This window comes from Microtus oregoni, unplaced genomic scaffold (genome assembly GCF_018167655.1).
Source record: "Microtus oregoni isolate MIOR12 unplaced genomic scaffold, Mior012 000032F_ref0000030, whole genome shotgun sequence".
Classification (NCBI taxonomy): domain Eukaryota; kingdom Metazoa; phylum Chordata; class Mammalia; order Rodentia; family Cricetidae; genus Microtus; species Microtus oregoni.
In genome coordinates this window covers 4,784,313-4,797,541 of record NW_024543091.1, presented here as the reverse complement: position 1 = coordinate 4,797,541, position 13,229 = coordinate 4,784,313, and the positions used below count along the sequence as shown (strand labels likewise).

At 33.7% G+C, this 13,229-nt stretch overlaps 1 protein-coding gene across 4 annotated transcripts in view; it reads right to left on the bottom strand.

Moving 5' to 3' along the window:
• Positions 1-13,229, bottom strand: part of LOC121465938 (pleckstrin homology domain interacting protein) — a 120,096-nt gene that overhangs the window by 78,736 nt on the left and 28,131 nt on the right. For all 4 annotated transcript variants that reach the window (XM_041679361.1, XM_041679362.1, XM_041679363.1 and 1 more), the window contains exon 7: positions 10,324-10,484. In XM_041679361.1, the coding sequence (XP_041535295.1) occupies positions 10,324-10,484 (161 nt within the window). The remainder of the gene's footprint in view (positions 1-10,323; positions 10,485-13,229) is intronic.

Genomic DNA, 13,229 nt, shown 5'->3' with positions numbered 1-13,229 from the left:
TAAATGGTGAAAAGGTTCAATATCAACAAGGCATATACATTTAAGATATATGTAGGAAAGATACATGCATGTGAAGGAGAATGAGAACAAGAAAAACCAGACTTTATTCTCAAGAGTCTAAAGCCCTATCCTCACAGCCAACTCAAATGATGGTTTTGGTGAGATATAGTAAGTAATTCCTCTAGTGGGTAGAAATCTAATGTCTCATTCAATGTGATGGGCAGCAACTGGGTATCATCTTGAGGGAGAGACTATCACTAAAAACTAAGCTACAATAAGAGCTTGAGATCAGGTTTGGCCTGCTTCATAATTTGGCCTACTTCAGCCACTGAGTGAGAAAAGGTTTAGGAAAGCTGTTGTAAAGATCAGGTGGCAGGAGCGTAGATAAAGGACAGGAGGTACCTCATCAGAGATATCCTGCCCTCGGTGGCTAACAACACCAACCGAGAAACCTCTGCAACTATGCTACTGAGGACAACAAGCAGATTGACCTTTGCAGCCATGCATCTATAGCTAACTGTTACAGAGCAAAAATACTGCATGAAGATGAATAACACTCAGGAGTTTTTTGAAAAGCATGAAGACAGATCTGCCTCAGGGCCTGGTCCCTTTCCACAGTCCTGATATATCTGCCAGATAAAACAATAGCCACACCAGCAGTGATGATCTGGGGAGTGTGCGGAGGGTGAGAGAACTAGGTCAGTCTTTAAGACTGCAAAGCTCAGTGTTGTCAGAAAATGTCCCTGGTAGGTAAAGAAGGAGAGCTACAAAGATAGAGATAGTAAGGTGAACATTAGATAGCTGTCTAATACAGATACAGCACCAGTCCAAACCATAGGAAATACAAGAGTCTACTAGCTCAATTGACACTCTCTACCTTCATATTAGATAACTGGCCATCTCAAATCAGAGAACCCAAGAAGAACCTGCTCAAAAAAACAACAACAACCAAAAAAACCAATCTCTTACTACCCTGACCAGGCTCACCTAGAGCTCACAGAAAGATCCACCTGGCCCTGAGTCCTGAGTGCTAGGATTAAAGGTGTGTGACATCAAGCACAGACACATCTTTTTTCCTGGTTAAAAAAGAAGTGTACTTATTACACTTTTAGATGTATTTCTGTTTCATGGTGTTTTAAAATATTTTAAAAAGCTTTTGTTTTAGTTCCTCTTCATATACCACCTGATTTTACTTATACTATTTTCATTACTAAGTAGTATTTTTTCTTTTCAGTCTATTATTGGGAACTGTTTTGTTTCATTTTAACTTAAAAAAATATACAATCTGTTGGTGTGGGAGGTCCTTCTGTCTACGTGTTGCTTTTATTGGTTAATAAATAAACTGGCTTGGCCTATAGCATAACATGGGAGGAGAAAGGCGAGTTAGAGAAGCCATGCAGAACAGACACTGGGAACTCTACCGGGTAAACCACAGGCATGTGGCAATATAGAGATTACTAGAAATGGGTTAAATTAATATGTAAGAATTAGCCAATAAGAAGGTAGAGCTAATGGGCCAAGCAGTTATTTAATTATTACAGTTTCTGTGTGACTATTTCGGTACTAAGCGGCTGGGAACCAACAAGCAGCCCATTCCTTACTACAATCTCTTGTTTCTCCCCAAAACATTCTTCTACCCTTGCTATTATCCTTTCCTCTTTTTATATTTAACTTTACTCTCCCCCTATTTCTCTACAGGACTCCTTCCTTTACTTCTAAATAAAAGCTAGGGGAAGTAAGAGTAATAGGTAATAGATATTTGGGAAATGAAAGCAATGAAGGGACTATACAGGAAGGTGTTTCCAAGTAAGAGAGCAAGCCAAATGACAGGAACATGGGTAAGGATAGTAGAGGAGGGTGACAAATTTGAACATGACACATATTCATGGAAATGTCATACTGAAACTCATTACTTTCATACTAAGAAATTTTAAAAGAAAATGAATTTAAAATATGTATAAAGGAGTACTGAGAACAATTTTTAAAGCAAATCAGAAAAAATTGTGTAACCAACCTCAACAAACACAAATAATAGAAAATGGAAAAGAAAAAGGAACAAAAGGACAGACCAAAAATGTGAACAAAGTTAAGAAACTTTTGAATAAAATTAAGAAAAAAAATTCCAAAATTAACAGTGAAAAAACCTAATACTTTTAAATAGCATTTAGGTATATTTAGGTAGTACAAACATCTTGACTGGCGTTGTCTTTATTTTGTTTTTTTATTGTCTTTTTTCAGTAAAGTCCCAATGTCCAGTAGAAATTGGTAGCCATCAGTTACAGAACATTATACCCAGATACTGGCATCTAAATCTGGAAAAGCTTAATCTATGGAAAATCAGAGAGGGTGTTAAGAGCAAGGATGTAACCTACTTAAGTTCTTACTAAAGAACTTCAATTGACAGACCCTGTTTCTGAATAGTCCAGAGAAATAATAGAAGGTCAAGGTTAGAGAGAAGTTAGTTATTAGTTTAAACATGACAACAACAGCAGATATAACTGCACAGAGGTGCCACTTACTGTACATAATTACAAGGAATACGAAAAAAAAAATCAGACTAGCTACAAAACTGAACCGTTATTTTGGAGGTTACTTTAAGTCCAGTTATAATGTTATATAGTGTTAATCGCAAAACAGTATGGACAAGAAATAAGTAGCTATTTTACTTAATAATATAATTATCTTGAGAAGTGCTCACTGCCATGTTTCTAGTTGTCTAAGGTCACTAAACCTAGTATAAGCTGAAATATGGTACAAAAAAATTATGCAGTCTTTAGCTTACCTAATCTTTAAAAAGAGACCAAATTTAATGAGTTTTTAATTATTATTTCAAGATATCTTGTCAATGAAGAATGGAGGCAAAGAAGCTAAAATATACTTTTATTCTGAAAATACAATAGAGTATAAAGGCTTGATAAAAAACTAGGATATAAACAAAATTTGGCTTAATGTAACCTATAAGTTCACTGATTCTAGTGCTAAAATTGAAAAGACCACACATTATCGCACTAAAGAAAGGTGCCTTTAAGACAGGCCTTTATGCTGGAATTACTGCTTTTTATCTAATTCTTTTAAATATTTCATAGAAGTGATGGTAATAATAATTGCTTCCTTTTATCTAAAAACGTTTAAAATTTTATGAATCCCCATAAATGGCCATACTTAAAAATAATAATAATGGTGATGATGATGATGAGTAACAAAGCCCATGATGGGGAAAGCTACAAGTATTCTTTTGCATACAAGTCAAGGCAACATATATCCTAGGAGGCATACGGCTTTGTTCTTTTGAGGAAGAAAACTGCTACAGGTCTGACATGGCTTTTATTTTGTAATGCAATAGAGTTTCTTATTTTCCTCAAACTTCAGAAAACAAATGCTGTATATTCTACATAAAAATTTTATTAAGCTTTAACACAAAGCTACAAACCACATAAATCTAATGTAGAAAAAACACAGTCAAAAATCTATATTCACAAATTTTACTTTCTTGAAGCAAGTTTCAATGTAATTAAGGTAGTTACTTGTTATTTATTAAAAAGGAAAGCTTTTAGAACTTTAGTTATTTTTCATATGGCTTATTCAGTAAATACTCTTGCCTAGTAAGTAAACAATCTTTTCCAAAGTCCATTACAGTTGCGGTTATAAAAGAGCTAGAGAATTAGAAGTGGCAAGTATAGGGGCTGGGAAGATGACTTGGGGTTAAGAGTGCATCCTGAGTTCAGATCCCAGGATCCACTAAGTGTTCTGCAAGTGCCCCGTATCTCCAGCTTCAAAGGGATTGACAACAAGAACACGGAACTTGCTGGATTCTAGCCTATCAGAGAAAGTAAGAGGCCCAGGTTCAGAGAGAGATGACCTCCACTTAAAAGAACAGGCTAAGAGTAGTAGAGGATACCAACAGTCTCTTGCTTCTGTACATGAGCACGCCAACATACATGTACACATATACTCACATCACACATACACAAATAAATTTTTTACATGACAAGGAAGTGAAATATTAAATGAAAATATCCAATATAATAGAGATGTGATAAAGTTCTTATTTATACATGTAGAAAATTATATACATTTGGGAACAGAGCAATTTTGCTCAGTTGACCTTAAAAATAAAACATAAACCTGTAAATCTTTCCCTTACTTTAAAAGGGGAAAAAAGTCACAATTACTTAGAGAGAGACAAAGACAGAGAGACAGACTTTTTTTGAACTCTTTTAAGAGTAGGTTGCAGACCTGATACACCATTTCCTCCTTAAACTGGACAATCTCTGAAATAAGGAAGCTAGCTAATATAAATACTATCTTTATTATTTATAAATAATACTATCTTTAATATGCAGGATCCATTCAGCCTGTCAGCCCTGCTCATAATATACTGTTTTCTTCTTTTGCACTGGACTTCATACACACATTATACTTAAATGTCACATTTCTTCAGGCTCCCCTACCTCTAATTCCTTCTTATTTATGTCCTCAGAAGTTTATAACATGGTCTGTACAATGTCTCAGAACCCAGTTCTGCAGAATGTATCTTTTTGACCAGATCCAGCTGATGTTGCCTTTTGCAAAGGCTACATTTTCCTCATTAGAACACTTCTCAAAATGAACAGTGTCAACATATCCTACAACTGATAAAGTTACTTTGGTCGTGTTTGTTACTATTTTTCTCACCTCCAATTTTTCCTCTTAAACAATTGGTACCTTTTGGGGCATAATACAAGATTATGTCAAGATCTTCAACCTCAACCTGCTAATAAAGAAATTAACCACATGAATGGTTTGAGAAAACAATCCTATCCCTAGCAAAGGGAGTAAGTAGGTAGTAGAAAGGTTTTGAACAGTAAAAAGAAAGGTCTGCATTTGATGCATAGGGAAAATAACAATGTAACTAAAACAGAAGTAGAGACACCTAGCATCTGTCAAAGTTATTTTTTGTCTTAATAAACTGAAGCTACTGTTAACAATATCTTGGGGTGGGTAATTTATAAACAACCACTTAAATGCTCAGAGTTCTAGAGGCAGGTAAATCTAAGATCCAGAGACTAAGAGAGTCAGTTTCTAGTAAAAAGCTCTATATCTACTTCCTAAGTGGCAACTTCTAACAGACATTGCCCAAGAGGCAAAGAAGTCCCCTTTGGCCTCTTTCTAAGGAAACCAGCCTACTCATGAAGTCACGACCTAACCATGAACATAAGGTATCTTTTAATAGGGATTTGGTTTTAAGATACTTTTGAAATGGCAGTTTGGGGGTGGGGACCACAAACATTTAGATCAAGGCAATAATTAACAACTTTGGCAAACTCATAGTTTATTTTGCCTTATTCTTGTGTCTTTCATGAAAACCTCACCTCTTGGCTTCTATGACACCCTTCTCTGCCTACCTACTATCCACCCCCAGAATCAGAAGCAACAGCCCATGCTAATTATTATGTCTCCTGTCAGTTTTAAAAGTTGAAGATTAAGCTTTCTTCAGCTGTAATGTTATTTTTCATATAAATGATTTTTCAGCTGAATCTTGTAGACTAGATCTCATTCTTGTTCCCACTACTGTTAAGAATGTGTACTTGACTTCCCACATAGGCCTCTCAGACACAAGAGCAGCATGTCCTACTTAGCAGACATTTCTGCTTAAAAGCCTGACACAGTAAATGAAATGACTTCCTATTAAACAAGTTAAATATATATTCTCTCATACTTGTACTCGTGCACACGCAGGCATATGCCAGTCTTTTAAATCTTATTTTCAATGTGCTAAGCTTATTCTTATTTCCTTGTAACTGTTCAAACTCTGCTTTGTTTTATGGATCACTGCCAGAACCTTTTCAGTTTACACCACCCCAACATCACTATTGCTTTAATCCATATATCATAACAGGATCTATAAACAGAAGCATACATCAATAATCCCAGCATTTTGGCTGAACATGAAGCAGAAAGATGGTGAATTTCGGACCAGCCTGATTTCTGTAGGAGTTCTTAAGAACTCTATCTTAACTCCTACAGAAATGCAACATATACTTTAAATTTAATCACCTGTTCTCTCTTGCATTCAGAAAACTTACTCTTTAGCAGGTCATACAGGAACCTGGTGTGTTTGTTCCATCAGCATTTCTAGTTCATGCTCAATGATAAGCCATTATCAATTCTGTGCTATATCTAATATTGCAAAATTATATATTATAGTTTCTCAGAGTGTGTAAATGCCTTTCTCTAACTCTGTAATATCCAGTAAATTCAGCTAAAGTGTTACTTCTCCAGCAAATTACCTTACTTTTTTCTACAGTAAGGTTGAATCAAGGACCTAATCAAATACATTATATCAGAAAGTTTGTCCATTTACTATTTATAAGCAGGTGTCTTCAAATTTTATACCTCCAATTCTTAAAATGGTGATTGGTTAACATCAACCCATATTCTTTATTATAACCTCTTAGTAAATGTGGTATTTTACATTCCTTTGCCTTAATCTCAATTAAAAAAAAAATACATTTTACGTTTCTGAAAAGGGGTGTCCGTCCCCCGTCCCCCGCACACTATATGTGCCTGGCTGGTCTGAACTCTCAACATACAGCCAGACCTGACTCTGCCTCCCCTGGAATACTGGGATTAAAAGCATGCATCACTGCACCAAGCTGTGATCACTGTCTTTTATATGCTCAATGAACTTTTGTATTATTGAATAAGTCCTGAGAATTCATCAACTCTGTTTTCCTTTCATAAACATAATTTCAGGCAGTGATTCTGAAACCAAGTAAAAAGATTACAAAATTAAGAATTAGAAAGTAAATTTTTTTTTAAAGATATATTTATTTATTATGTACACACTGTTCTGCTGGCATTCCAGAAGAGGGCACCAGATCTCATTGTAGATGGTTGTGAGCCACCATGTGGTTGCTGGGAAATGAACTCAGATCCTCTAGGAAGAGCAGTCAGTGCTCTTAACCTCTGAGCCATCTCTCCAGCCCCCTAGAAAGTAAATTTTAACTTGTATATTAACTCACAATTATGCTACCTCCTTCCTTTTAAAAAATATTCTAAGACAATATTAATGACTACAGTAAGTTAGCACAAATAATAATTGTTTCCTAAAAGAAAATTTCACTTACCAATTACAAGGATTTCCTGTAGAACTTTTCATAGCATTTATGAACAAGAGATTAGCTGCAGGTTGGAACATAGCTCAGTGGCCTAGTCACTGAGTTCAAACTCTAACATCACATAAACATTTAAGACAGTAAAAATAGATAATGTTTGCTTAAGTCTGTCTAGAAATTAACAGCAATAGCTAAAGCTTAATGGTTTTTATTTGTACCCTTTGACAGGTACTAATAATATGCAGTGTTTCACTTACTACCACAAAAATCCCATTATGTTGCTGCTACTGTTATCCATTCCCCTCTTTTTCTTAAGAGGTGGTAGGGCTGTGACTAGAGCACTCTGATAGCAAACCTGATGCTTTTAAGGACAGGATTAAACCTGACTATAGTTGGGCCTTTGTAGAAGGCTAAAGAGAAATAGTCCCTTGGTAAAGCCTTCAATATATCTGAACTAGCAACTTAGAAATAAAACTGAAAGTTTCAGAATACCCAATGTACTAAAAGAAAATACTGATTAGCCCTTTACCGAATTGTTATTTCAATAAATTATGGCAATGTATTAAGACCTCAATTTTCTATTCGTCATGAACTATTGTCACAAGCTTTACCTAGCCCTCTTCAATTTTCAAGACCAAACTGTAAAGTTCCAGTCAGTTCATTATGTTGAATGCTTAGAAAGCTGAATGAGAAAATACCCATTATCATTTTGACTTTACAAGGTAAATACGTGTAGTTATAAATGTGGCCCGTTACCCACCCATTGAAGTAATAATACAAAGCTAAAAGTAAATTGAAAAAACAGGACTCACCACTAAAAAGATGGCTCAGAGGTCAAGAGCATATACTGAAAAACCCTGTTAGTTCCTATCACCCATATAAAGCTGCTTATACCTGCCTCTAATTCTAGTTCTAAAAGATCTGACACACGGCCTCTGCAGGCACTTGCACATAAACTAATGTGAGTGAATGAGCACACGGGCAGGCACACACACACACGCACACACACACACACACACGGGCAGGCACACACACGCACACACAGGATAAACTTTTTTTTTTGATTTTTTTTAACAGGTTCATTAGCATTTTACTCCAAGGTACTATTTCAAAATATATAACTACAAATCACCATATGAATGAAAACTGAGAGTTAGCACAACTAATAAATTATATATCATTCTTAAAAAGTTATCTTTTAAGTCTAGGTAAGATCATATAAACATTAATGTTACTTTTCTTTCCTTTTGTGTATGCCTTCAACTAAAGAAACAACCAGAAAAGTTTCTTCTTTCCCAAATTAAATGCCCTGAGATGTACATTTTCTTAAAAGGCCAGATAATAAATAATTTTAACTCTGCAGGCCATATAATCCTGTAAGAAACCATGTAAAAAGTGATTTTGTGTTCAAAAGTTACTACATTCAGTATAAGCAACTGTTTATTTTTATAAAAACAAAGTATAAGAACAAGTGGTAGGCTAGATTGAGCCAAAGGTAGTTAATCTGACTATCTCTTGGTTCAAAATATTATCAAATGCTGTACTGAAAATATTATTAAGCTCAGAAAATAGGAACAAATCCATTATTTCATTGTTTCCTTCAAATCATTCCAAGAGATTATGTATCAAATTCCTATCAAATCAGATAATCCTGCATAAATTTGATATTTACAATCCATATTTTTCTTAAAACTCCTGTAAGGTACTTTACTAACATCAAAAATAGAAAATCTATGATTTTTGTTTTTAATAATTAAAATGACAATGATGTAAATGTTTTATATTCACCAAAGTATAAAACCAACATAATACCTTTCTTGTTATTTTAGTTTATTACTACTTTTGAAGGAATTGCTTCATATATTAGAAATGTCATGATTTAGGTTTTGAAAACTAAACATTAACATAATAAATTAACAGCCAGGTTGATTGATATTCAATTACAATTTAAAAGTCAACTACTAATGTGGATATAGCAAGCATAAAGTAAATACAGATAACTGCTCTTCATGAATTTAACGATCTATATGGAAGTTTAGAAATTTTTATTTTTCCTTCATAAAACCAATGGAGGTGATAGAAGGTGAAAGTAGGAAATATTGACAGTGGAAGTGAAGTACACATGCCCAATAGACTAAAAGAAGAAAATTCGTTCAGATTCTTTACTTTAGTTGTTCTATAGATAACTGAATAGGTAGTTCTCAATTTAAATGCAAATTTATGGAAAGAAAAACAAAAAATCTATAATAATTGTTAGTTTTATTAAAATTAGCAGCTGGAGAGATGGCTCAGTAGTGAGGAGTCTATGTTATTTCTGTAGAACACTTAGGCTTGATTCCCACACCTACATGGATGCTCACAACCATATGTTAACTCCGTTTCCAGGAAATCTGATGCCCTCTTCTGAACTCCATCAGCACCAGGTGAACCCATATATTGGTGCAGGCAAAACATTCATATACATATAAAATAAAACAAATCTTTAAAGTTAGCAGCAATTCCCCAAAGTCAAAAATGGGAATTTCTATTTGAAGTTTCTTGATTCAAAGACAATTAAGGATTGTGTGAATGCACACTTTCAGCCCACAGGATAGTGTTTAATAAGTACAACCATAGTAGTAAGACAAATATTATCCTTACTGAATAGTTATGGTACTTAAAAAAGTAAGTTGAAATGCTTCCAAAATGTTTTTTCTCCCTCACAGCAGAAATGCTCCACTCCTTTTCCTCATAGCACACTAGAAAGAACGGAACAAACGACTCCCAGTGCCTCTTTAGAATCATGGCTATTAGAGAATCAGGTGTGAGGAATCAAAATCCCAAGCAAAGAGTATCTGATATACTCAGAATTCCTATCACCATTTAAAGAGAATGTTCTCAGGTTAGCAACTGGTTCTCTGCAGATTAATACTTTCCTACAATTTGCCGAGGGTCTTAAAAATATGACATAACCTTTTATAAAAGTCCCACCATCCGCCTATGTGATGAATATTGAGAAATACATAAGTGAACCACATATGTGTAACTGTGATTATACTTTAGGAACTTCTGAACTTGGAAAAAGTTTGAATTTAAATAAAAACTTCTTAGAGCATGCTTTTAAAAATTACCCAAATTTCCAGATTCCCATTAAAAGATAAAAAAATCAAAATTTTTACTTCAAGTTCTCATTTAGGCAATGTTTCTTCAATTTTATCTATCAGAAAAGACTTTAAAGATGACTTACAGTAAATATCCGCCTGCCAGTTCGATCAAAAGTTACACAGTACACCGATGATAAGTGTCCAAGAATTCGTTTATGCATCTTCATATGCTGATATACTGCAGTTGGAACAAGTCGCTCAAGTCTGTATTTCCCATTCAGCTTCCTTGAAAACAGAGTATCCGCTACCAAGAAAACGGGGAATATAAATGTACTCCAGAAAGAAACTATGTTTCTTAAATTCAGATTTCTAGAAGTCATTTCATTTATCAAATGCTGATTTTCAAAAAATGCTTTCTATATGGCTCTTAGTTTAAAGTCCTCAAACGATAAAAACAATATAGTTGCTCTTTATTCTGATCTTAAAAAAAACAAATAAAGTCAAATGATTATATCCAAAGTCACAATATAAGTAAGACACAAAGCTAGGATTAAAACTCAAACTTTTTACTCTTTGGCCAGAATTCTTTAAAAAAAAAAAGCATTCTATATGTGTGTGTGCAATACAACACACACACACACCTTTTAAAGCTATGAAGTAAGGTTACTATACAAAAGCAGTTAAATCTGGACTCCAGGGATTTTTATTCATCAATGAATAATACTCAAATATTCTGTCTCCCAGAATGATTTAGAACAAACCTTTCCATGAGTGAAAACAGAAGTCACATGGGGATCTTGACTTCAAGAGCTGACTGAGGCTGACCTTCTGTCTTCTACACTGACTCCAACACAAAAACCTAACCTAATAACTACTGTATTTATTTGCTATACATAACTTAAGTACAGAGAAGGTATACCCAATAAATCTAGGCTAATTTTTATTTTTAACAGAAAGCGGCTGATTTCCCCTAAAGCACATCCAGCTATACTGACTAGTTATCACTTCAGTTTCTCATTTGCACTTAACCAGAAAATTTCTTAAAAGCAGTACGTGTCATTTATGTATACACACATACTATATATATTCTCACACATGCACATGAACACACACACAATAAGCTATTTAACCCAAACTAAGAGTCTAGCAATTATACCCTACAGCTTATGAAACAAAGGTATCTCAGGTATATTGTAAAGAATCTTGGTAGTTTTTCCACATACAATTTTGGCTCACACATTTGTGTGAGTCCTGCTGAAACGCTAACAAAACTGCATGCTTCACGGGTTTTAAAGTAACACTATTTCAAAGGAAAATTAAATCACGCTTAATATTCTATCAGTATAAAATCATATATTTGAATACAACAAATGCCTACTGTTAGCCTACAAATGTTATTCAATAATCTAACACCTGAAAACATTTACAAGTCATCTGAGAGCTGTGAATTAACTTAGTTAAGTTTAAACAGGTTATACAGTAATTTACAGTTACAGAACAGTCAGTAGTTTCCATGATGGTTTAGTCTCTGACATGTATTCCTTATACACAGAAATAACCTGGTATTAAACCATAATAATGCTTGGCTCCAATTTTATTTTGTGGACACAAAACCAGTTATCAACTATCCTTCAGAAGCAAAATAAAACCATATTATTCAAATACCACAGACCACTGACATGTCAGACTCACCTGTTTGTACCCCAAGAAAATAACCGTGACATGCAACCCCAATGATGACAGTTTCATCAAGATGTACTTTAATTCCTTCTATCCAAAAACTTACAAATGCTTAGAACCTCAAACTATATAAGAATATTTAACACTGTTCAGGTATAAAGATACAACTGTTAAAGACAGTTAAAATATCAAAACTATTATTTCACAATGACTAGCAATAGTATGTATCAAATTTTTAGTTGTAACTTTTTAAAAACTCAAAGTTGATAATAATTACTGATAAAATATTTATACATGAAAAAGTGTTAGTGCCTAAAAATGGGGCTTTAGTCAATTTTTAAGATAACTATAATTAAATATGAGTCAACTAGAAAAAATAAAAAACCCACGACTGAAACAGTGAAGTCTGCAAAAAAAAAATCTAGAAACACAAGAATCTATCTTTAACTACACTTAGTGACAGTTAACAAGTAATTACACAAGAAACTGTCTTTAACTACACTTAGTGACACTTAACAAGTAATTAATTAGTTAGCATTCTATCCTGTAGTAGAAAACATTATGCTTTCAAGTAAGTTATGACCCTATCAACAGCACTAAAGATGTGACATGGTAAGGAAATAATATATAGAGATACCAGGTAATTGAGTTGGTGATTCAAAGAACTATAAGAAGGAAAGAACATTAAAATACAATTGCGGTCAAATTTGGAAAAAGACAACTATATCAAAGTAGGTTACTTTTACAAATTAAAAGATAATTTAGGACTCAATGACTTCATTTTTTTTTATTATACCATTACTATAACATCTATCTATCCTTCTAGATCTATTTCACCAAAAAATAAAAATTACTTTGTATTTCATTCACAAGCAAATGCAGAGCCTTTTAAACAAAAAGGAATATAGGTGAATCTTGGTTAATAAGATATATAACGTTGTTTAATGTAACTTAGTTTCATGGGGGAAAAGTAAATGGCAATTATTCATATTCTAATAATTATATTGAGTAAAAAAGAAATGTCTCAAATTACAAAAATTTTAAAATTTCACTAGAATACAACATCAATGTTTTAAATGAACATGGCTAAACAGATATAAGGGGATAAAAAGCAACTGTTCCTTTATGAGGTTACTTATAGTTCTAATTTTAAGTGGAAATATAAGTTTGGTCAAAAAGTATGTTTATCTTCCTAATTATGAAAAAATGAAATATTTCTAAATTCTACCAAATAACACTAAATCATTCCCCCTTGGGAATTCTTTCTTATCATCCCAAGACAAAAAGATATCCCTCTAGGCAGACTAGTGAATTTCAAATGTTTCCCACTTCACGTCTCATGCTTACCACACCTTTTCTATTCAAACCT